Here is a 27,230-nt window from a genome sequence, read left to right on the forward strand (position 1 = left end):
AGGTATTGACTAGGGAGAGAACCCCCTCATATACGTAATCATATTTGTTCGTTTTAAGTTTTATTGTTACTCCTTACTTTCAGTTGAAAAAACTTGTTTTTTTATTTAATTTCTGATCGTTTTTTAAAAAATGCTGGGAAATCTGGCACCCCCTTCTTAGAAATGTCCCTTCCCCCAAGGAAAAATTCTCATTGGAAATTTTCTCCCCCGTAACCCCTAAACCGACCCCCCCGCACCATAAAAAATTCCTCCTTAAAACGCCTGTATGCATCCAAATAACTAACGCTATATGTAAACAATGGGCAAAGTTTATAACTTACAGCCCTTCCCCTGGGAACTGTGATGGATTAAGTCATCCTCAAACACATATTAATTAGATTTTCGACTATGCTGAACAAAATGGCTATTTCAAAATTTTGATTGATTGACTTCGTGAAAAAAATGAGCGTGGGAGGGGGCCCAGTTGCCCTCCATTTTTTGGTCACTTAAAAAGGGCACTAGAACTTTTGATTTTCGTTAGAATGGGCCCTCTCACGATATTCTAGGACTACTGGATCGATACGATCACCCTTTAGAGAAAAAAAAAATAAAATAAACACGCCGTGATCTTTCTTCTGACAAAAAATACAAAATTCCACATTTTTGCAGATAGGAGCTTGAAACTTCTATGGTAGGGTTCTACGATACGCTGAATCTGATGGTGTCTTTTTCATTAAAGTTCCATGACTCTTAAGGGTTGTTTCCCCCTTTTTCGAAAATAAGGCGAATTTTCTCAGATGCCTAACTTTTGATGGGTAAGACTAAACGTGATGAAACTTATATTTTTGAAATCAGCATAAAAATCTGATTCCTTTGATGTATCGATTTGTATCACAATTAACCGTTCTTTAGAGTTTCGGTTACTATTGAGCCAGGTCGCTCCTTACTTACAGTTTGTTACCACGAACTGTTTGATGCAAGAAGACACAAAAAGGTGATTTTCTTTTAAAATGACAAAAATTGAAACTAAATGGTCGAAAGCTTCGGACTACGTGCCATTAAGGATATATTCTTATCAAAAAAAACAAAAAAAAAAAACAGAAAAATGTTTATTTTTAAGAAAATTTCTAAAGGTCCGTAAATCGTACTCATATGATAAGGTTCTTATTCATGCAAAATTCCAAACATTGGGTATTTGATTCTCCGTTTATGTCAATTCATGAATTTTGTTTCATTTTTATTTTTGGTATATACCCTGAAGTTTTGAAGCTACCCCCTGAGTAAATTATTAAAAGCAATATTTCAATTTCGCCATCTTTTTATCCTTATTAAGGCCATTTCAACCAAGACCACATAAAAGGCCACTTCCAATGATAAAATTCTGCAGTTTTAAATACTTCCAATGGCATCAGTATTACATAGGGGTCAGGTCCAGTATAATCAGCTATAGAACTTTACCAGTTCCGACAACAGTGGCTATTAACAGCTCTTAAACCGCGTATGCGTCCACGCACGTGCAATAAAAAGGCGATGACAAACTGCACTAAACACGTTTTGTTTCTTCCTACCCAAGAAATTACTTTCGGGAAGTTTGTTATTATCTTTATGCTCCGATTGTCCTCTTAATCCAAGAAAATGTGATTTTAAGTTTAAACTTGTTATAAAATTATGTTTTATCTGTAAAACGGCGTAAAAAGCTCGTGCGGGGGCTGCACCCTCTCGAACATCTCTTATGCAACACCAGGAACTTTCACGTTTAATTTACGTGTTTAAATTAATGATAGGCTCATTCTTCTCAATGAACCGGTTAAAGCCTTCCATTTATTGATTTTTTAATTTATTTTCGAAATTAAAAATTCAATTGATTTTTGATTTTGTCATTTTAAACTCTATTTTTATTTTCAGATTTAACTCCCAAGACTTCTAATTTCTCAGATTTGTTTCTGTTGTGTCTCTATTCAAAAAATCAATGATATTGGCCTTATTTTCTGGACAAAGTCTCTAATAACTGTGCTTTTGTTAGGCAAAAATTAATGTTCTTTCATATTTCTTCAGCTGAAATTATACCCTATACTTCCTGCCTCGGAAATTCCAATATGCCCTTTTTTCTTGTAATGTGATTTTTTCTGTATTTGTCTTTTGAACCAGTTTTATTTAATTATACTTCAATGCTATACTTCAATGCTCCAAAAGCAGGTTTTAGTTCCGGTGCCCAAAGAAGAAAAATAGATGAATTTGGAGGAAATCGACATGCTAGTATGTCCCTGTAAATGATAGTAAGTAGTATATTGGTCGAAATTCGGCTCCAGTTTTCTTCCATCTATATTATTGACAAAGTTTCCTAGCATGGGTGACGGCACGGGGGGGGGCAGGGGGCCATTGCCCTCCCTGAAAATATGGGACTATAAAGTAATTATAAGGAAACAAATGGAAAAAAGCAAAATAGGGAAAAACCATGGAAAAAATGTTAGTTGCCCTATTGTCGGCTGCCTGTCAATAGATTTTGACCCATAATAAGGAAAATGTAAGTTCTAATTTGTGACTGAGTGACCCCTAACAAGTTTTCCACAAAAAAATTTTCCATATGATTTGGTTGGAGCAAAAAAAAAACAAAAAAAAAACAAAAAACAAGTTATTCATAGTAATGAATGGTAAGTAAAAAACGATCCTTGTAAATAACGAAAGTATAAGAGCCTTTTTATAGCCTTTATATTTTTTTTCAATGTAACATATTAGCTGTACAGAGAAACATTTCAATTAATTCCTACTCCCCCTTCCTCTCTCAACATTTATCTAAAGACTCATGAAGGGTAAGCAGTTCGTCCACTAAAAAGTACTTTTGTAGGAATCTACCCTACCCCCACCTAAACAATGACTCACACAACCTCATTATAGCTGATATGCAATTACTGATTACCAAACGTAGCCTAATTTCATTACAAATAAAGCTAATCAACTTGGTTGAATCAAGTACTGCCACCGTGTGGCATTACTTCTTCTGCAACTGGGAAGCCTAAAATATAGTTATTATACTTTTAAATCAATTGGCTTCTTAGAATTTTAAATTGGTTGCAAGTTCGTCGTCTTCGGGGTAAAGTCGTATTTTGGTACCGCAAAACATCTAAACTGTCACCCAACCACCACTGCTGTTTAGGCGTCTGCCACCCCTGTAAAATTTTCTGCCGGCGCCCTTGTTTCCTAGTGTTACGGTTTTAACAAGTAATGATCTCTTGCTACCCTACATACATAGAAGTTTGTTACCCCTACGTGTGTAGACTACATGATACTACCTCAGCCAAAATTATGCAATCTACATAAATTTCAATAATTATTCTGAGCACCAAAATTAGTAAATAATGGTCCTACCAGTGCCTCATAGTCTTTACTGGTAATGCCATCTATATTACTTTACTGATTATCCTGAGAACCCTAACTCACCTGGTCAGTCTCTCAAATTTAGATACTTGTTTTACTGTTATCAGATATCATTTTTAAGCAATGAGATACTTATTTAGTTTCACTTGTAATATAAATAAGATACAAAGAATGTTCAATTGCAAAAGGATGATAAATATGATGTGCAAGGGTTGATTAACACAAATCATTTGTTTTAAGGGTTCTTCAGCAGGTAGTAAGGTTGATAAACACTTTTCTTGAGGTTAGCATGAGCAGAGAAACATTTGAACAGATTTGATAAGCATGCAATGACAAAAGAAATTTACATTTCAATTTTTCGGGAATAAAGGAGTTGTCTTTAAGCCAAAATTTGCAATGGACACAGAGCTAATAAATTGTTAATGAGGTTAAATTAAGCAAAATATTTAAAATCGAGCAGGAGAAACTTGGTGCATATCAGGAATCAGATCATGCCAGAAAAGGGAGGGGTCCACACAAAGCAGAACACCCTTACCCTTTGTAGTGACATCCTTATCAAAATCCGACGAAAACAGAGAAATTAATCCCATAAATCCTTGAGTTTCTCTGAAAATTGTTTTTGATTTGGGATCCTGCCTTTGAGCAGAATCCCCACTTATAAGTTTTTTGATTTCTTTTTTAAGGCTTTGACTGGCACATGTAGGGTCTTAATTGGTCGGAAATGTTTCTTAATTTTTTCTAAGACATTTTTTCCAGCACTTTTAATGTGAGACCCGAGGGTTTGAAAGACGTTTTCTTCTGGTTCAAGTTCTTCCTCGTCTGGTATACCATCATTATCGTCATCGTCATCAAATCGATCAATGACCCCGTCATTATCGTCATCATCATCTAAATAGTCCGGAATACCATCTTTGTCACCGTCATCTTCCAAAATATCGGGAATACCATCGTTATCGTCGTCTTCATCAAGGCTGTTTGGAATTCCGTCACCGTCTGTATCTGCTTCAATGCTGTCTAGTACACCGTCTCCATCGTCATCATTATCAAGATGGTCAGGGACACCGTCATTATCATCGTCGTCATCAAACTCGTCTGGTATACCATCACCGTCTGTATCTGCTTCAATACTATTTGTTGTGTCACTTTGGTTATTGTCGAGAAGTGCAGGTGCTTCTTCATTACCATTATCATTATCGAAATGATCTGGAATACCGTCACCATCTTTGTCCAGCTCTCGAATATCAGGTGAGTCGTCTAAATCATTGTCATCATCAACATTGTTAGTGATATCTACACTATCAACATCATTATCAAGCTTGTTAGGTACTCCATTACCGTCATCATCCTTTTCTTCTGAATCTGAGATTCCATCTCCATCATCATCATTATCAAGATAGTCAGGAATACCATCATCATCATCATCATGTTCTAGATGATCCAGTATTCCATCACCATCAGTATCTGCTTCCAAAGGGTTTGGCAGTTTTTCATTGTCATCACCATCATCATCAATAGCATCAGAAATTCCATCATTATCGTCATCATTATCTTCATTATCTGGTACTCCATCATTGTCAGAATCCTCTAAATTATCCGGGATACCATCACCGTCGTCATCTTCATCTAGATAGTCTGGAATTCCATCATCATCTCTATCTATTTCAAACACATTAGTAATTCCGTTGTTATTAACATCTTTATCTAAATAATCAGGTACACCATCATTGTCAGAGTCGACGTCAAAATCGATGTGAGTAGTTATACGATTCGCAATCTGACCAGCAGTACAACACTTATATTGCACAAGGAGCTTTGGGTCATTTTTAGCTGGTAATCCAATGATTTGGCAGTGGTCTCGCAGCTTTTTAGAAACCTCCGACGGTTTCTTCCCAGTGGAAGCAACTTCATCTAGACAACAAATACAAATAAATTGAAAGTCAATAATTTAAGTAAAGTCTCCACATTAAAGAATAAGCACCAAGTTACTCCAAACTCGAAACAGTTCTAACTAGTATATTAATATAGAGTAAATGGAATTAAAACGAGGCAATAGTCTTATGAGGAGTTTAACAAAAAAAAAACAGAACACAGAAAAAGAGTAAATATAGACAAAAACTTAAGTAATCAAAACAGTTAAAGTTAAACAAAGAAAACAGAAAACAGAAAAGGAGTACATCTAGAGACAAACTTCAGTGATTGAAACAGTTGCAGGTTCGTAATATCTAACAATTTTGTGTCTTGATTTGTTCAAGTCTTATTAATATTATATTACAATCAATGTTTTTTATCCTTCCTGTCATTATTATTATTATTTATCATTAACATTATAATCTTTGTTATGATTATCATTATTGTTGCCTACTTAAACAGAACAAAATATCGACAAAAGTGAAGTAATGAAAAGATGAATGACGTGTTTACTTTTTTAGTAAACATCATTTATCCAGTAGCTAAGACAAATTCATACTTTTCTTTCCAAAAATTTAGTGACAAGAAAAACAAAATCAAACCCTGAAGCAGTACGGAAGCAGTATGGAACAACTAGTTTACCTACAATGAGAACTCTTATTCTCAAATCATTGTATAACTTTGTCAAAGATAGCAAAAAATATCTTTCACCACACCCATAACGGCACAGGAGGGCTGTCTTAGGACATTCAATCTTTTTAGACAAAAAACTTCTTCTGTTGTTTTTTTTTGGGGGGGGGTCTCAAAATTTGATGTTAAGGCAAGTTTATTCTAACCATCATGAATATCTTAAATTTTAAGGATTCAGTATATCGGTAAAGAAATTACAAAGTCAGGCTTATATACCTAGGCTTGCTAATCAACTGAAAGAGACACTTCGTTTTTTTATAAGACTATAATCCAGGTACAGATATAGGGGGATATCCTATGTCGGAACAGTGGTCGGAATTTAATACATGTTAAACAGGAAAATCCCACGAAAATAATAGAGAAACCTTGGAAGTCGTAAAAATTATGAACTTAGGATACCCCTAGGCACCGTTACAAATGTGTCTAGGATAAGCTTTCCTTTTTTAAAAATAAAGATAGTATATAGTAATAATACAAAGGAAAAATATGTTCTGAACCACAGAATAAAAATCATTATGAAGATTAAAATGAGGTAAATATAAGTCATATAATCAAAGAATATTATAGCGTAGGAAAAATTCATTCTTGAAATTTTTACCGTGATTTAATTCATTTCATTAACGTTATTTTATTTTTTATTAGTTTTATTATTATTACTATTATTAGTTTTATTAGTTTTTTTTACTAGTTTATAAGATATTTTATTAGTTGTACCTTTTGTGAATTTATAGTTTCGAGCCTAGCTGTATCATACAGTTTTTAATATTAATATAATATATTTTTTAATAGAATTTTTTAATATTAATTTTTCAGGAATAGTACACAAAAAAGCTCATTTAATGGGTACAATTCAAATAGAATTGCACCCCCTTTAGGCTGTATATAACTGCTTTAAGCAAAGATGAATAAACTCGGCCTTTAAGCTCTATCTAGGCAATCAGATCTTAATTCTTAAAACACTATAGAATTTTCTTTAAACAAAAAAATAAGTAAATTACAATGGATAACAGTGCCACATCAATTACGGAGAATTACTACTTAAGAACTAAGCACCAAATCTTTCAGAAAGCAATAATGTGGTATAAAACATCAAATATTCGAACCAAAATGTACCTTAGTTTGAATTACGTGGCTTGTAGGTAAGTAGTACTAAACATTTTTTCAATACTAGCAGACGGACTGCCGAATATGGTGATTATTAGAATATTCTCAACTCAGTGTTTAATATTCATTCACGTGTACCAGTAACGCAAAGGCTTAATTTTAGTGATTTATATTACGTTTAATTCCAAAACTAAGTATGGAAGATCAGTTTTCTTTTTTAATAAAATGCAAAAAAAATTTTCTACATATAGAAGGGGGAGGGATTGATTTTTTCGTCTTTTCAATGGAAATACAAAAAATCGTATCTATAGCAGTATCTAGAACAGTATTCCTCTTCGCTTCGAAATTCTTTTATTCATTGAGAGGAATTAAATAGCATGAATAGCCTGGTTGGACTTCCATGAAGTATGATGCTAGGACTGTTTTGAAAATTAAAAAAAACTTTTTTCCGTTTTAATGATTGAATTTTAATGTGAGTTTCTTTCATTTTGTTTTTTTCTCGTTTGTTTTGCTGAGGACAGCCCTTGGATATAGGGTCGAAATATTCATTTAAAATTGCGTTCCATTGTCTTGTATAAAAAGTTTCCCTGTTGTTCTACTTATTGTTTTTGATAGGAATTTCTGTTCATTAACTTTGATTTATTATATGTGTTAATTTCTGCTAGTCTTGCGTTTTTTGTGTTTTCTTGTGGTTCTTTACTTCTGTTTTCAAGAACTTCTTTCTTAGAAAATATTTTTATTTAAGTTATTACCAGAATAAGCAGAACAAATTGTCTTACCCGGAAAATTTGAGATTTAGTTCTAAATTTTACAGGTGACGACATCGCTCTGACACAAAACGAAGCTTCAGAAACAGTAGCTTCTCGTATTTTCTTAAAGTTCTGAGCCCTTGGATTCCCATTTCCTACCACACTTTACTAGAAACCCTTTCTTGAGGGCTTATTTCAAAGAGGATTTATTCAAAAACTACATTTCAACGCTTGAGTAACTCTAGGTTCACACAGAAGCAGTTGCTGCGATAGGCAATATTCGTCAATTGCATCGATGAGCAATTTTAGTCGCCGTTATGTTCACACAGGATTTTTACGTCGTCCAACTTTTACCCGCAAAATATTCAAAATTAAAAAAGCGTGGTTGAAATGGATCAGAATGATGTTTTACTTCTTTCCCTTGCTGTGAGAAGGCGAAAGAAGAAGAGAAATACAGTGAGTTGAACACTACTTTTTCTTGCTGATAAAAACCAAGAGTTTGCTGTGCTCATATTAGTTTTGTGTAGGGCATAAACAATAGTAGGCGACAATGCTCAGGTGCACCCTACACTTGGAGGGTGTTCCAGGTAAACATCGCAATCTACTTTGTATTAATTTCAAGGTGAAGATGTAGACTACGACGAGCTACTCTGGACAGCCATAATTAACTGCTCAGTTTGATTGTTTTCATTTGTTTCTCCCATCGTTGCTGTTGTTTTGAAAAAATTGCTCGAAAAATCGCTCAGTTGCCCGATAAAAGTTGGATTTTTTCAACTCTGGGTAGTTGCTTGACGAAGCAACTAAAATTGCCAAAGTTGGCAACTAAATTATGGCGACGGGCGAATTTCGCTCCTGTGTGAACATCTGTGTGAACCTAGGGTAATTGCATCTGTGCTACCTGTTTGTGGATATTTGCCAAGTGAAATACCAATTAAGGTAATCAGAGTACCATTTGTCACGGAATAAACTAAAGATTTCACTTGGCGAATTTTGACGTATTTAAAGATGTCATACTCACTCAGTCGTCATCCCACAAATTTGTTAATTTATTCAGAGAAAAACTGGACAAGATAATTGCGTCTCAGGTGGAGTTTTCCAGCAAGCTAGACTCAATTTCGGCGGAAGTTGCGTCGTTAAAAAGTGATGCAATAACGTGGTGATTCAGGAATAGTTGAACTAGAATCTGCACTAGAGGAGCAGAAGCTTTAATCTGAAGCTCTAAAGAGACTATTGCTTCCTTTTGAAGTAAAAGACCGAAAGCTTAACTTGTTGATTCACGGATTACCGGAAGAAAAATCTAATGAAACGCCTGAAGCTAATGTGAAAAACCTTTTTGTGAATAAGCTAGGAATTCATGAGCCAGTAATGATAACGAAGTGCTATCGCATTACTTCTCGTTCGGCAAATACTCGTATTACTGACTCTCGCCAACGCAAAAGTAAGCAAAAGCAAGCGAAGCCTTTGCTTGCATCGTTAGGGTCCGAAAATGAGATTCAAGCTATAATGTCAAACGTCGGTAAACTTAGGGCCAGTGGTATCGTTATTTGCACAGACTTGCCGCCTGAACTGAATATCCGAAGAAGTGAGCTATTGGCCAAAGCACGTGAGATAAAAACGAAAGGTGAAATAACGTCTTCTCGGGTTCGTCGAAAAGGCATTGACATATGGCTTGAAATTAAAGGATCTGCTTCGTCTTCGTGGTCTAGCGTCCAAATTAGTTAATGGATTAGTTGTGACATCGATTTTGATTTATTATTATATTCCGCGACTGAAAAAAGAGATAGGAATTGATCGCGTCATGGTGTGTTTTTTGTGCCTTGTTATTATGTGTGATTATTTTCATGATTTCCGTCTTTTCTGTCTAGCTCTAGTTGTGCAAAAAAAGTTCTTTTTCTGCTCGTTTTTTCCATCCGCAGCAAACAAGCTTGTTGTTGCGCTGTCAAGATTTGAGACCCAAATGTCTGTATTGCTATAGTTTAATTTGGATCTAGTTAGGCGACCTTCTCACTCCTTGTATGCTGGGAATTATCCGAGGTACCACCTTTTACTCATTAGCCTATCATTTCATATTGATTTTAGTAAGTTTTATGTGTATGATATTATTATGATATTAGTTTTTAATTGAGAGAACATGCGACCGACCCTATAATTTTGAGAAATAGCAACGTTACCTAAATGTAAATTTGAAATCAGTATGATCAACTATAGGTGAGAGTTTTGATCTTTTTCTACAGTCGTTTAATCGTGGAAAATATACAAATAATTACAAAATTAATCCATTTGATCAGTTAGAATCATCCCGTATCGCGTTTTGGAATTGTAGAGGAGTGCTTAGTAGTTTAGGTTTTCTATCCTCATTCCTTTATAGTAATCGTATTGGTATTCTGGGAATATGTGAGACTTTTCTTAGTGGTGGTGATAGTTCTTTGGTTGGTGTATCTGGGTACAGGATAGTAACTAGAAACAGGTCTACCCGTTCGAAAGGTGGACTTGCCGTGTTTATTGACCAGAATTTTCCTATCCGTAAAATTACGGATTTTAATGATTTGTATCAAGAGATGGAGTTTGAATTTTTAATGGTTGAGATCAAGTCTGGTAAGAAGAAGTGCGTCAAGTGCGTCAAATTTTATTCGTAAGTTGAATGATCTAACACAAGGGATGAATTTTAAGAACCATAAAGTGGTTTTTATGGGTGATTTTAATATAGATTTGGGACTGGTGAGTTCGGAGTCCCAAGAATTAAGATCTCTACCTGTAGATTTACTAACTACTTGCTTTTCTGCCGGATTGGTTCCAACAACAAGAATACCAACACGTAATGGTGAACAGTCGGCATCAATTATTGACAATATGTTTACGAATGTCAATCTACATTCGAGTTATGTCGTATTAACTGATGAACCGGATCTTTCTTGTTACTTGGTGAATTTTTGATAAATAGACTGAAATCTAACCCGAATATAAAAGTAAGAAGGACTATTGATGATAAATCCTTACAAAATTTGAGAGCTAAATTGGCTTGTAGCGACTAGACTTCAGTTTATGAAGAAGCCAACCCAGATGCAATGGTTACCCCATTTATTGAGAAATTCTCTTCTGCCCTTGACTCTGCCTGCCCCTTTTCCAAAAAGCGCTCCAGGTATGCGACCCCGAAAAAGCCTTGAATCACCCAAGGCTTACTAACCAGTATTAAACACAAGGATATGCTATTCAGGTAATATATTAATAATCCTGATGTACTTGGTACGGAATTCGAGAATTATAAAAACACTCTGACAACCCTACTCAAGAAGGCTAAACAGGCTTACTACCATAAGCAGTTTCATGAAGCAGAAAGATCGCCAAAGAAGACATGGACACTGATAAATGAATGCCTGAATAAACAAAAAACTAATAGGTTTCCTGAGATCATAACCAAGCCTGATGGAACATCTTCAATATCCCAACAAGAAGTAGCCAACACGTTAAATGAATTTTTTGCATGCATTGGAGAAGCAACCATAGAGGAAGCTTATGGCCTTTCAACTGTCGTCACGGATAATTACAAAAAATACCTACCTTCGCCTTCTTGCTCCTCTATGTTTCTGTCGCCAGTCACTGAGGACGAACTGCTGAAGATTGTTCAAGCCATGAAAAACGGTCACTCCGGAGGTCCAGATGGGTCGTCAAATTACTTCATAAAGAAGACCATCGATTGCTATGTCGGCGTTATCGCACACATCGTCAATTCTTCATTTAAAGATGGCATCTTTCCTACTGTCTTCAAGTCGGCGAAAGTTATACCGCTCCACAAAGGTAGCGACCCCAAGCTGCCTTCAAACTACCTCCCTATCTCTATTCTTTCTGCTTTTTCGAAAATTATGGAGCGTTGCATTTACAACAGACTGGTGAATTATCTGACTAAGTCTAGCTTCTTCAACAAGCATCAGTTTGGATTTAGGCCTGGGCACTCAATCGAACATTCTATATTGGTTTTGCTATAGTTTTCGAATGATGCAATGGACCGTGATGTGATACCAGCTACAATATTTGTGGATGTAAAAAAAGCGTTTGACACGATTTGTCATCTGATTCTTCTGGATAAGCTTGACAACTGCGGAATTAGAGGTAATGCTCTCTTACTCATTCAGTCTTACCTCAGTGGTGGGAATCAATTTGTGGATGGAGGTGCTGTAAGATCAGTAAAAACGCCATGTTCTGAAAAGGTAGGAGTACCACAAGGTTCAATTCTTGGACCACTATTATTTTTAATATACTCCAATGACCTTCTGGACACTATCATCGATGAGGAACTTGCTCTACTATTTGCAGACGACACGGCTAATTCTGTCACAGGTAGAGATGAATCAACCGTCAGAGAAAACCTCTGTTTTGGTCTAAAGAAGCTATTACATTGGGGTGCTGACAACCTCATGGTGTTAAACTCTTCGAAGACCAATTTTATCATCTTCTCTCGAATTTCAGATGCCGTACTGTCTATTTCCCAAATATCTGTCCGTTTTAACGGAGAACTAGTTACCATTGCCAGGAAGGAGTCTTGTAAGTATCTAGGGCTAACAGTTGATGCAAATTTATCTTGGAAACTTCATCTTGATAGGCTAAGGATACAGCTAGGAAGGAATGTGGGGTTACTGCGGTATCTAAAATTCAACCTCCCTTTCCCTGCTCTTAAGTCAGTTTATTATTCTCTAATCCATTCTTATTTTACTTATTGTCCGATTGTTCATCTAAATACTTTCAAATCTCTAATTAAGCCCCTTCAACGTCTTCAAAATAATGCCTTTCGTACGTTAAAAGCACTCCTTCCTGCCCCATCTTCCCTCCCTGATAAATCCCCTATTAAGAGCCTTTATACATTTTTAAGAATATTGCCAGTTGATCTAGTCCTTCCTGTACATTGTGTTCTTTTCAGACTAAAACAAATAAAAGAATTATTACCATTGGCTTTAAATTCTAGTAACTTCTCTTTACTTTCTTTTTTCCAGAATAATTATCGTTTAAGAAGAAGTTCAGCCAAATTACCTTGCCCTAGAATCCGAACTGAAAGATCCAGATTCTCTTCTAAAAAATCAATAATAAAGTTCTGGAATATTTATGAAAGAATATAGATTCGCGTTTTTCTATTCCAGTTTCTAAAGCTAAATTCAAACTATATCTAATAAATAATTATAGATAATTATTTATTTATATGAAGTCATGTAGGCCGGTGCTATTGTTGATAAAACTTTAATTATGTGGTAATATTTTGATTTGACGCGTGGGCTTTGGGTTCAGTGTGGTGTCTCATTTCTCTTCCGAGTATATCTAATGTATTATTATTTCTTTTCATCATTTGTCATTATTATTATTCTCTCTTTTTTTTTTTTTTTTTTTTTTTTTTTTTTTTTAGGGTGCCTGTTTTCGAGTATAACTCACTGTGTAGGCACCCTCTGTAAATATTTTCTTTTCCATTGATTCATATTGTACAAGTGTTATTTCGCTTGTAGTGATTTAATGAGAAATTAAAAGAACTTGAACAATAGAATTTAATGAGGGTACCTAGGAGTTAAGTCAGGTCAAGCATAAGAGAAGTTAACGTGTACACCATGTCTGTTGAAATTAAGTTGACAAAATAGCAAACTAATCAGTTGACAAGAATTATACCCTCTAGACCTAAAATCAATATTGAAATTTTGCTTTAAAATAAAACAATGTTATATTTAACACTACCTTATTCTTAATATTTAACACACTTCCTTAAAATAAATCCAAGTTATTTTTACATATTCGATAAGTATTCAATGTGCACTTCAATTCCAATAAATGAGAAAACAAGCTTTTGTTTGTTAAAAAAAATTATACTCCATCTTATAAATTTTCAAGTTTCAGGAAACACTCTGTCCTTGGTACGTACACCATGCATAATCTAAATTCTTTGTTTTACTCCAGCTTTACAATTCTACACTATAATAAATAAATAGAATTTAGGCTAAACAAGAGGAGACAGCCAGCACTGATTATTTCAAGAACACCTTTGCAAGACACTCACCTCAAATTTGAATATTCTCCCGAAAAAGATTATCCCTGATAATTTGTCTTTTGATTCCTTTAAAAGGAAGTTCAACAGACACCCTTCTAGGGAAATGACCTATTTAAAAGGCTGTTTAGAGAAAAACCAGGCTCTACATTTTACAAGCCTGATACGGTAAAAGATGCCATAAAAAAAAAACATTGAGCAAATTGGCACACCTCCAATGTAAACCTCCGGCATATTTTAAGCTAGAGCAAACACATGCAAGATTGTTCTGTATTTGTTTTCCATATAATCATAGAATACATTTTCCGTTTTATTGAAAGCAATCACTGAATCATTAAAAAAAAAATTCATAAGATCTCATAGGTTAATATGGCTGGTTCTGTTAGATTTTATTCCATGTACCAATAGCCAGTAAAAAAAAAAAAAAAAAAAAAAAAAAAAAAAAAAAAAAAAAAAAAAAAAAAAAAAACACGGATCATAAAGCAATCACTGAATCATTAAAAAAAAAATTCATAAGATCTCATAGGTTAATATGGCTGGTTCTGTTAGATTTTATTCCATGTACCAATAGCCGGTAAAAAAAAAAAAAAAAAAAAAAAAAAAAAAAAAAAAAAAAACACGGATCATATGCATTCGAAGTTTTGTGACTTTGGCACTCTTTATTGAATAAGAAAAAACGAAATTTACCTTCTTTAAGCTACTATGATGAATTATAATAAACTTGTCAATTTAAAACCTGTCCTAGTGCAAAGTACCAACACGGTGAAACTACAATCAAATTAAGTTTTAAACTTAAACACAGCAAATTAAAAGCACATGCAAAAGTTATGCTTACTCTTTAATACGACAAGCCATTTAATAACTTTATCTTCATCCATCAAAGGACCTGTGCATAAAGGAAGAGTTTTAAGAAGTTATTCTAAACTAAGGAAGGGGCTATGCACAATCTTCCTGAAATATAAATAATATTTTGAAGGATCTTCAAGTATTTTTTTCTTATTCCTTCGAAGAGAATGAGTTATCTTCACAAGTTTTATTGTCTTCATTAGCATTTATTGTTGCGAGTTTTGTACGTTTTTTTAACTTTTGTTTCTTTATGACTCGTCTCTTTGTCTTATGAAACGAATTTTCAAACAAATAATCATAACAAATAGTTTATACGACTCATTGTGAACAGGGACATCGTTTGGGGGTGGCAAGGGGGGACAGTTGCCCCCCAATAATGCGGAGAATAAATATTATACATCCCATGCCCTTTGACTATCCAGATATGGACCCCTCTTACCCCTCACCCCCAATAAAATTCTGGAGATTCACCCCTGATTGTGAATATAACCTTGCCTTCTGTTGCTCCAAATATACTGTTATGCATGGCTACGTTTTAGTTCTGTGTCCTTACCTCCATTCAACTTTTGTAAGTATCAAAGAACGCACGATATAATGGATGTGTTAAGAGATCCAACCTTATCATGTTTTTTCAACACTTGAATTGCAAAAATTATAATTTCAACTTCTTGGACTAATCTTTTGGATTGAAACATCTGTATTGTGGCAACGCTCATAAACTAGGTCTATAATGGAAATTCCGAGAATTTGATATTTCGAAATACGGTAGCTTACATTTGTCTAAGAATTGGAAATATTCTCTTAAGCTATGACTTACGCGGATTAGGTTGAGCACTACGACCTTATCACCTTAGATATGTTTCATTTTACAGTCTATTATTTAGGCTATTTTTCTACAATTTGGTTTCATTTATTTTATTTTAGGTTATTTTGCTTTTATTTCTGCTTTTTTTTGTTGCGTTTTTTTTTCTGTTATTCCGATTCTTAAAGTTTGGGGCAAGGCTAGACAACGGGCGAAAGGAAACTTTGTTGAGTATAGAAAATAAATTGTGATTCTCAAAAAAATTCTTTTCCATATTTGTCTTTTCACACTAGTTACACACTCGGAATGCTGAAAAAATGTGTCTTTGTACTTTTATGTGTGGATTTGTCACCCGCAAATTGTGATGCTAACATTGCTAGATTTTTGGATTCTTTCAGGTCCTAGTCAAAAATTTTCATAGGTATGTTGATCTTACCGAACAGCATCTATGTGTATTTCCTGATTTTCCACTCCTAGCTTAAAATTTTCATAGTTATGTTCCTCTTCCCGAACAGCATCTATGAAAATCGCCTGATGCATTTACAAAAGTTTTAAATAAAAATAATTCTCAATTTTTATCTTCTTATATTTCTTTGTAGGGTTTTTGAATATTTTTTTGTGGATGGAAGAATAAAAAAGTGAATTTCTTTTATTTAAAAAAATAAAAAGGAAAGTAAATAGTGACGAAGACCACACTGCCTTTCAATAACAAATAAGCACAACTTAGAAACAATAGGGAAATTTTCTCAAGACAGTAGAATTCAATTCAGTGAATAATTCTACCCTATGTCCAAGGACCGACTTCAGCACAACACCAAATATATATATATATATATATATATATATATATATATATATATATATATATATATATATATATATATATATATATATATATATATATATATATATATATATATATATATATATATATATATATATATATATATATATATATATATATATATATATATATATATATATATATATATATATATATATATATATATATATATATATATATATATATATATATATATATATATATAAAACCTACTTACATTAAAATGCGAACTTTAAACTAAAAATATTTTTAAAAAACTTTTAAAACAGCCCTAGCATACTTACTTCAACGAAGCTCAACCAGGGCCGATAAAGAAAATGATGTGGGATGGTAATTTCATTCAAACCAAATAGAATAAAATAATTAAATACAAGCTTTTAAAGCTAATCTTGTTTTGTTTTTTTTCAGCTAGCCTCAAAGGCCTTTTTGTAACGGGTTCAATACTATTGTCAATTGGCTTAGTAAAATATTTTGTTAGGTTATTTTTAACAAAATTTGACTATAAAGAATTTAGTGATTATTCCCCCAAGTTTCTATTTAAAGAGATGTTATTATTTATTTTGAGTCTAATTCAATTGATTCCCGAACCACCTGTCTTATCTCCAAATCATTACTAATGAGAGAAGATTTTTCAAAAAGTATACTGTGAATGGGATTATTAAATATATGACGAGCTAAAGCAGAATCAAAGGGGTTATTAGAACTATTAGAAATCAATGCTTTGTCTATGTCTTTTTTATGATGGTGCAGCCGTTTTTCTAGATTCTGATGAGTTCTGCCATCATAGTAATTGCCACAGTTGCATGGTATTTGATAAACCCCTCTTTGGCGTGTAACTGGGGTTTTATCTTTACTGGAGTTTAAGAAATTTGTGATTTTAAAATTATTAGCGAAAACTACATACAGATTATTTTTTGTGCAATTTTTTTTAATTTTGTTGTGATTTTTGGGGTGTAAAGAACATAAATTATATTTGAGGGCTTATCAGGAGTCTCACATTGTGGAATATCTTTGCTTTTACAGGAATGTCTTTTTAAACTACGGTTCATTGTATTATAAACAGCTCGTGGTAACAAACTGTAAGTAAGGAGCGACCCGGCTCAATAGTCACCAAAACTCTAAAAAACAGATTTTTGATATCAATAGACATATCAAAAGAATTGCCTTTGTATGCTGATTTCAAATATATATATTCCATTAAGTTTAGTCTTTCCCATCAAAGATTACGAGCCTGAGAAAATTTTTGTGACTATCAAAAAAGAGGGAAACACCCCTAAAAGTCAAATGATCTTAATGAAAATTACACCATCAGATTCAGCATATCAGCAAGCCCCATTTCAGAGGTTTCAAACTTTTATCTACAAAAATATAGAATTTTGTATTTTTTGCCAGAAGAAACATCACGGATGCGTGTCTATTTTTTCCCAAAGTGATCGTATCGACCCATTGGTCCAAGAATATTGGGAGAGGGCTCATTCGAACGGATAATAAAAGTTCTAGTGTCTTTTTAAGAGACCAAAAAATTGGAAGGCAACTGGGCCCCCTTCCCCGCCCTTTTTTCCCAAAATCGTCCGATCAAAATTTGAGATAGCCATTTCGTTCATCGAAGTTGAAAAGGCCAATAACTATGCCTTCGGGTATAACATGACCCCCCCACAGCCCCAAGGGAAAGGTCCTTAAGTTAAAAATTTCCTATTGTTTGCGTATAGTATTTGTTATTCGTATGTATGGATACATTTTCAGGTGCGGGGGGGCAAATTTTTTGCCCCCCCCTGTAGCTTCCAATATTCTCACTGTAGCTTCCAATATTCTAATCTTGGTTTGCAGACTTATCTTTCCATTCTTCCAAACTTTGTTACTTCTGCTCCTGGCTTACGAGCATCAGCGATTAAAACAAAATAGGAAGCTTGTACAATTTCCATAATTTTGTAAGAGAAGCAGAGACACAGATAAGACTTACTAACCCTCACTTAACTCTGTCAATAAATCCTACATTTCAACTTTAATCAGTCTAAATTTCAATATCAAGTCAATTTTGACAAAAATTGTACATATCTCCTGCTTTTGCAATTGGCATTGAAATAAATTTAATAGGATAAGCATGCATTTTTTCTTAGACACATAGGTTATCTTAAAGTTATAGCCCACTCTCCTACCACTGTTTGTAGGCAAGATTTTTCTTGCCTACAAATTGGCTTACAAATTGGCTTACAAATTGGCTTAGTAAAATATTTTGTTAGGTTATTTTTAACAAAATTTGACTATAAAGAATTTAGTGATTATTCCCCCAAGTTTCTATTTAAAGAGATGTTATTATTTATTTTGAGTCTAATTCAATTGATTCCCGAACCACCTGTCTTATCTCCAAATCATTACTAATGAGAGAAGATTTTTCAAAAAGTATACTGTGAATGGGATTATTAAATATATGACGAGCTAAAGCAGAATCAAAGGGGTTATTAGAACTATTAGAAATCAATGCTTTGTCTATGTCTTTTTTATGATGGTGCAGCCGTTTTTCTAGATTCTGATGAGTTCTGCCAACATAGTAATTGCCACAGTAGCATGGTATTTGATAAACCCCTCTTTGGCGTGTAACTGGGGTTTTATCTTTACTGGAGTTTAAGAAATTTGTGATTTTAAAATTATTAGCGAAAACTACATACAGATTATTTTTTGTGCAATTTTTTTTAAATTTTGTTGTGATTTTTGGGTTGTAAAGAACACAAATTATATTGGAGGGCTTATCAGGAGTCTCACATTATGGAATATCTTTGCTTTTACTGGAATGTCTTCTTAGTCTACGGTTAATTGTATTATAAACAGCTCGTGGTAACAAACTGTAAGTAAGGAGCGACCCGGCTCAATAGTCACCAAAACTCTAAAAAACAGATTTTTGATATCAATAGACATATCAAAAGAATTGCCTTTGTATGCTGATTTCAAATATATATATTCCATTAAGTTTAGTCTTTCCCATCAAAGATTACGAGCCTGAGAAAATTTTTGTGACTATCAAAAAAGAGGGAAACACCCCCTAAAAGTCAAATGATCTTAATGAAAATTACACCATCAGATTCAGCATATCAGCAAGCCCCATTTCAGAGGTTTCAAACTTTTATCTACAAAAATATAGAATTTTGTATTTTTTGCCAGAAGAAACATCACGGATGCGTGTCTATTTTTTCCCAAAGTGATCGTATCGACCCATTGGTCCAAGAATATTGGGAGAGGGCTCATTCGAACGGATAATAAAAGTTCTAGTGTCTTTTAAGAGACCAAAAAATTGGAAGGCAACTGGGCCCCCTTCCCCGCCCTTTTTTCCCAAAATCGTCCGATCAAAATTTGAGATAGCCATTTCGTTCATCGAAGTTGAAAAGGCCAATAACTATGCCTTCGGGTATAACATGACCCCCCCACAGCCCCAAGGGAAAGGTCCTTAAGTTAAAAATTTCCTATTGTTTGCGTATAGTATTTGTTATTCGTATGTATGGATACATTTTCAGGGGCGGGGGGGGGGCAAATTTTTTTCCCCCCCCTGTAGCTTCCAATAGTCATCAATGTAGCTTCCAATATTCTAATCTTGGTTTGCAGACTTATCTTTCCATTCTTCCAAACTTTGTTACTTCTGCTCCTGGCTTACGAGCATCAGCGATTAAAACAAAATAGGAAGCTTGTACAATTTCCATAATTTTGTAAGAGAAGCAGAGACACAGATAAGACTTACTAACCCTCACTTAACTCTGTCAATAAATCCTACATTTCAACTTTAATCAGTCTAAATTTCAATATCAAGTCAATTTTGACAAAAATTGTACATATCTCCTGCTTTTGCAATTGGCATTGAAATAAATTTAATAGGATAAGCATGCATTTTTTCTTAGACACATAGGTTATCTTAAAGTTATAGCCCACTCTCCTACCACTGTTTGTAGGCAAGATTTTTCTTTCAAAATTGTAAAAAAAAAGTTAAATAACAAATTTCTTATCCCAAGTCGTTGCCTATTCGATGGTTCAAGCCCAAAATTTGACAAACGCAAGGGTGTTAATACCCAAATTGTTAAATTTGTAAAAATTATCGAAAAAAGTGTAGAACATGCGTCAATGTTATGAGACAACGAAGTACTAGTTCCGCATTCCTCACATAGACATTCTATGCATGCAACTAGTGCTGTGTTTAAAAAGACAGTATATTTTGTTTTAGACTTATATAGGGACTTGCATATAGCCTCAAAAAACTTGTTTTTATAGAGACTTATTACGTAGAGATATATTATTAACTTATCATAGACTTATATAGACTCGTGTTTTACTCTAGACTTATATGCAGTATAGACTTTGTAAGTTGTAAAGAAAAAGAGAGGCTACTGTCCTATGCTTGTGTGCTAAAAGTGTGCTTCAATTCCTTTGTTAAGTGTAAGATTATGTATAACATTACATTACCTTGGCTAACATGGCTAAATTTCTCAACATGGCTAACAAATGCCTAACCTGGCTAAATGAACATGGCTAGCAGGACTAAGTTTGCTAACACAAAACATAATATTGTGTGTTTTCTAGTTTTATCATAGTTAATGATGACAAAAAAGGCTTATGAGTAAAATTAATTGAACTTGGCCAACGTGGCTAGATTTTTTAACATGGCTAGATTTTCCAACATAGCTTATAAATGGCTAACATGGCGGGATGAACATGGCCAACAAGGCTAAACTTTCTAGCACAAAACATAATAATTTGTGCTTTCTAGTCTTTTCAGAGTCAATGAAGACAAAAAAGATAAAAAAAAAAAAAAATCATATTAGGATTACTAATGCAGTCGGTAATCATATGTGTAACATCAATTGAACTTGGCTAACATGGCTAAATTTTATATCATGGCTAAATAAATATGGCTAACATGGCTAAATTTACTATCAAAATACAATATGCTTCGTGTTTTCTAATCTTTTCAGAATCAATGGTGACAAAAAAAGAAACAAAAATATCAGGATTACTTGGGCAGTCTGTAAGTCTATGTGTAACATTAAATGAACTTGGCTGACATGGCATAACTGAACATGGCTAAATTTAAACATGGAAGTAAATATAATTAAAATTTCAAACGACTAAAATGAATCGGATGAAACAAAATTTTATATGGAAAGTGGTTTTTATATGTAAGAAGACCGATTTTAATAGATTATAAAAAACAGATAATTAATAAAAAATCGAGAATAAATAAAATAGATACCCAAAGGCTCAATAAGTGAAATTTGAATGAGGCTGCTTCAAGCATAAAATTTAAATTGTAAAATTGTTAGCGCATAAATTTAGATCATAATTAAAGTATAAAACTTAAATTAGATAATAGACAATTAGACAAATCAAAGTTATATCAATAAAATAACAGATATTTAAAGTCAAATTGAATTTGGTTTGAAATTTTTGAAACAAAAATTTCAAAACAAAAATTAAATTACCGCTTCCCACTCCGCTCAAAGATATAGTGTGAATTGATTGATCTCAGCCACATTGCGATAAAGTTTGAATTTTGACAAAAGGTCACCTTTCATCAATTGAAAAGGATTTAATAATCTTACTTTTTCTTTTATTATAGACTTACCCAACTGTGATTTTCGCAAAGCCTGTTGTTCGATGCTCAGTCACTTTACAAAACCATAACTGCCCTAAGACAGGTTAATTAAAATACTTAGACACTCCTCAATCATTACTAAAAGTGTCATTCTGGTAAACACATCCCTCCCTTTCCTGAGACCATACTATTCTTCTCTTAAGCTTTATCTACGCAATCTTTAAGCCTAAAGATATCATCATTCTAAGTAATTTTCTTCCTAAAGAAATCAAGCTCTCAAATTAACACACTTACTGTCATCACAGTTCTATTATGAGGATTTATTAAAAATTTCCGGAATTATTCGATACTTCCCCTTTTCAAAAATCTTATTTATAATGTTCACTAAATTATCCCTAACTTTACAGCCAAGATAGTTCAGAAGCCTAATAACTGTTTTTACCGCATCCACTGTTTTAATTTTTACCATCTTATGAGGTATCAGTAGCTACCAGCAACTTGTACCTTGTTAATTTCGAATCTTCTTTGAACTGCCTTTAACTCCTCCTAGCAAAAACTTTTCATTGCACTTATTACTTTAATGTGCATATATCCAGTATATCATATAAGAATTAAACCTTCAGTAAAGATTTTTGATCAGCTTAACCAAATGCCTGTTCATAGTTCATAAAACGTAGAGGTAAGTGAGTCTGATAATTCAGATCCTGTTCGATTATTAATAAAAGCATGAAAATATAAAAAATGTAGAAAGATTTTTTTCCACATTTTTCTTGTTCTATGTGCATTTTACATTCTTTCCTTTTTTGTGAAGAAATACAATTTAGAAATTACCGTCATAAATAGTTGGCGTTCCCTGCTCGAAGAAAACAACAGCTGGAAGCTGTTTAACACCATGCTTTTGCGCAATGTTAACAGCAGTTGATTTAACGAAGCCTACACCAACATGTTCTGCATCATCATCAATGTTTTCAAGCTCTTGAAGAATAGCTTCACATTTTTCACCGCAACGAGAGTCATCTAAAACAAAAGGTAAAAATTTTGAAACAGATCGCATAAGTAGGAGACAACACTGACGTACAAAACCAAATGACATTAAGCCCGTTCTTTGACTCATCAAAGGGTTAAGATCTTAAATCTAAGATCTTACTTCGTTTTGCCCAGATTACTGTTTTTGCTTCAAAGTGCAAAATCTTACAGCTTGCTGCTAAATGGAAAATGAACAGCAAAACGTTGATGAAAATCTTATCACAGTCCTTAGACCACTGATCAGAGCAGATGTCTGAAAGATGAAGAAAGATGTCTGCAATAGAACGGCCTAAGAATGACCTAATCTGAGAGTCATCAAATTTTCCTTAAAATTTTTTCTGTTAGAAGATGGAAAGTCAATGATAAAAGAATTTCGAGCGTTGTATTAATAAATATACCAAGAAATTCCTATCCGTATAAGGCCAAATTGCAGTTTATTATGCTTTAAACTACGATAATTATGATACATATCTAAAACCACACATTGGTAAGCCAGTGGTAAGCCAGGTTACATTGTTCCGTATAAGCAACGTTTAATTTTTAGTTTCAAATATTCGAGTGTTGTACGTACATACTGCATATATTTATTGAAATTGACGTACATATTGCAACATATTGAATACTACAACGACTAATAACAGCTCAATGTAGCATCAAGTCACCTAAGATCAACACAGCTTGTGTATTGAACAGGTGTTTTCAAACCTGTTCTTTGAAGGGTCAATGAACGGGTCTATTAATTCTATAGTAGTGCTCTTTAGAAGCACTCACACAACATGTTAAGCATTCACACAACATAACTATTGGTAAAGAAAAAAGGGTACTGGTGCATTATATGGGCACTTCTAAAAAGTCAAGTTTGTCAAACGCTAATGAAATAAAATAAAATAGGATGAATATATAATAGTTTAGAAACAAATTTGGGCTATATATTTACAAATTGGGGGGTGGAGGCGTAAAGCATAGCATATATTAAAAACGTAACCTAACCTAAGTACCTCCCCCCCTAAACCCCCAAAAATAATAGTTTAAGTATCAAAAATGCAATGAAAACCACGCTTTGCAGTGCATTTCTGTATAGCGGTCTCTTGCAATTAACCCGTCTGGCGGGTTTTTCGTAACTGATTTCCTTGTACAATATATAAAAGTGACCATATAACGCACCAGTACCGAAAAAAGGATATAGGAACTGTAAGAACAAAAACACCAAAATTTTACATTCGTGAAACAAATTTTTGACTATTTTAATCTCAAAAATGACTAGTAATTATCGAGACTATTTATTCTTTTTTTTAAGATGTATATCTTGATGTATAGCTTCCTAAATTTCTCCGCAGCGAGAGTCACATAAGCTAGAAAAAGCAATAGATAGCAGCAAAAAAAAGATAACAATGACGTGCAGAATCTAGTAATATTATTTCTATAGTCTTTCAGGAAAAGGGTTTTTAAAGAGATAACGCCAAAATATTATGAGTTTGTGAAACACAACTTTGATTACTTGAGCCTTAAAAATGACTAGGTGTCTAGAGGGTGTTTTCTTTCTAGAAGGTATCCCTAAGGCCATGCTAACCTGGTAACTTTCATTCTCAGAAAATAAAACACAATGAAAAAATTCCAGCCAAACTTCTTCAGTGATGTATAATTTTGTTTTTATTTTGGAAACCTAGGAAGAAACTATAAAAGATTCTTCAGAGTCGTCTTTATATTTTTTTTTTATTATAGCTATCATAAATCAAAATTATTATAATGCCACGCATTATCAGTTATTAATAGAATATCTAACATTTTGTTTCTTCTTATATTTACTCCCTCCCTTCCCTAGGAATTTCAAAAAAGATATTTGTAAAGTGACCCTGTCAGTTTGTTTTCTCATATACTTTACCCCCATCTCCTCAGATTTAAAATTTTGCCATGAGCACGATTCACTGAGTAACCTTTTTGTGATTAAAACCCTGATTTTGAATTATTTTAAAACAGACCGAGCAACAAAATTGATCACAAAATAAAAAAAAAAATTTCGACCCTTTTCAGTCAGTTAGTTTTCTTTACAACTAATTAGAATACTTAGTAAATTGATGACGAAATACAGTAAAATAGGAGACAAAACACAATGACAGATATTTCAGGTTGATTTTTATAATCATTTTCAGCCTTTGAAAAATCCCTAAGAACTTGATATAACACGCAATACAATAAAAAAAAGTTAAGCCCAACAAATAAAAAACAAAAACCAAATTAAACTAAATTGTTCAGTTATTAATAAATACTAATTGAAACTGTTTGCAAGTTATAATCTCTATCCATAAAAATTAACAATTTATATTTCATGTTAACGTTCGCGTACTTACGAAGGTCAATTTCAGGGGATGTTTGAAGAACTCAATTTTCCGTTGGGAATATTTAGAGCAACCCCAAGAAATCCAGACAGGAGAAGCTTGGATTCTAAAGCAAAAACTATGGGAAGCGTTTAATTGCTTTAAAGGTTAAATGTGTCTTCAAAAAAAAAAAATGACACCTCCTAACGTTTTTAAGAAAATTCTTGAAGTTTATTGATAATAACTTAGTAAAAAACATACGCAGATTACCATTTACATTCCGTTCCTCCCGAGCACAAAACTCTATCAGTCATTAATTTTACGTTAGCCAGTGTCATCAGCTACAACACCGTGATACAACACTTTGAAGATACAACACCGTGTATATTTATGATATGGAGCGAGGGAGTTAAGTTTTCTAAATTTGGATTCAATTGCTTATGTTGCTTTTTTTTCTAGTCATATTATAACTTGTCACACTTTCTGAAGAAAAACTAATTCTTGAGAATCAGCTTCTCTATAAGCTCAAATTAAATATTTCAAACTTACAGAAATAGACAGCAAGAAAATCTTCGTCTGCAATCATATTTTCGAGCGTTTTTGAATCAACTGCTTCAATAACATCGTTGCTTGCTTCTTTTGTGGCAACAATCCACTTGAGTACCATTTGTTCGTCCATTAAGTCACCTTCGTATTGGGTAGATTCCTAGAAATAAAAGCGAGACCAAATATAAAATAAATGTAAAAAGCAACCTAGATAAATATAAAAAAATGGGCAAATATAATAAATCGTAAAGTTGTGACCACCTGCAAAACGTTTGTTGACAAATTGACAAATTTGTCAACTGACAAATTGACAAGTGATTTTGTTTAAAGTATGCAAGAAGAGGAGCCTTTTTTTAAAAGTAAGAAGTAAGAAATTTTGTTCTTAGTTGTGAACACCTGGACGCATTTGCAAATCGTTTGTTGACAATTTGACAAGTGAATTTCGTTCAAACTATGCAAGAAGGGGAGCCTTTTTTAAAAGTAAGAAGTAAGAAATTTTGTTCTTAGTTGTGAACGCATGGATGTATTTGCAAAACGTTTGTTGACAAACTAACAATTGACAATTTGTGTATTAACAAGTTGACAAGTGATTTTGTTCAAAGTATGCAAGAAGGGGAGCCTTTTTTAAGTAAGAAGTAAGAACTTTTGTTCTTAGTTGTGAACAACTGGACGCATTTGTAAAAAGTTTGTTGACAAATTTCAAATTTGTCAACTGACAAATTGACAATTTACTAAATGTTAACTGTAAAATGACAAGTGATTTTGTTCAAAGTATGAAAGAAGGCGAGCCTTTTTTAAGTAAGAAGTAAGAACTTGTGTTCTTAGTTGTAAACACCTGGACTCATTTGCAATACGTTTGTTGGCAAATTGACAAATTTGTCAACTGACAAATTGACAGTGATTTCGTTCAAAGTATGCAAGAAGGGGAGCCTTTTTTTAAAGTAAGAAGTAAGAAATTTTGTTCTTAGTTGTGAACGCATGGACGTATTTGCAAAACGTTTGTTGACATTTTAACAATTGACAACTGACAAATTGACAAGTGATTTTGTTCGAAGTACGCAAGAAGGGAAGCTTTTTTAAGTAAGAAGTAAGAGTTTTTGTTCTTAGTTGTGAACACCTGGACGCATTTGCAAAACGTTTGTTGACAAATTGACAAATTTTTCAACTGACAAATTGACAAGTGATTTTGTTCAAAGTATGCAAGAAGGAGAGCCTTTTTTAAGTAAGAAGTAAGAACTTTTGTTCTTAGTTGTGAACAACTGGACGCATTTGTAAAAAGGTTGTTGAAAAATTTCAAATTTGTCAACTGACAAATTGACAATTTACTATTTGTTAACTGTAAAATGACAAGTGATTTTGCTCAAAGTGTGAAAGAAGGGGAGCCTTTTTTAAGTAAGAAGTAAAAACTTGTGTTCTTATTTGTGAACACCTGGACTCATTTGTAATACATTTGTTGAC

At 33.4% G+C, this 27,230-nt stretch overlaps 1 protein-coding gene across 8 annotated transcripts in view; it reads right to left on the reverse strand.

Annotated features, from left to right (window-relative positions):
• The window catches only part of hlk (hulk), a 315,193-nt gene that overhangs the window by 67,660 nt on the left and 220,303 nt on the right, over positions 1-27,230 (reverse strand). For 4 of the 8 annotated variants that reach the window (XM_089106231.1, XM_089106233.1, XM_089106228.1 and 1 more), the window contains 3 exons: positions 25,776-25,932; positions 22,717-22,902; positions 14,657-14,707 (listed from right to left, as the gene is read on the reverse strand). In XM_089106231.1, the coding sequence (XP_088962357.1) occupies positions 14,657-14,707; positions 22,717-22,902; positions 25,776-25,932 (394 nt within the window). Of the gene's footprint in view, positions 1-3,889; positions 5,263-14,656; positions 14,708-22,716; positions 22,903-25,775; positions 25,933-27,230 lie in introns of all 8 variants that reach the window. The other 4 variants (XM_089106234.1, XM_089106232.1, XR_016143472.1 and 1 more) reach the window with 3 other exon arrangements.

Source organism: Artemia sp. Qi Xiang Cuo, chromosome 20, assembly GCF_049724085.1.
Source record: "Artemia sp. Qi Xiang Cuo chromosome 20, ASM4972408v1, whole genome shotgun sequence".
NCBI lineage: Eukaryota > Metazoa > Arthropoda > Branchiopoda > Anostraca > Artemiidae > Artemia > Artemia sp. Qi Xiang Cuo.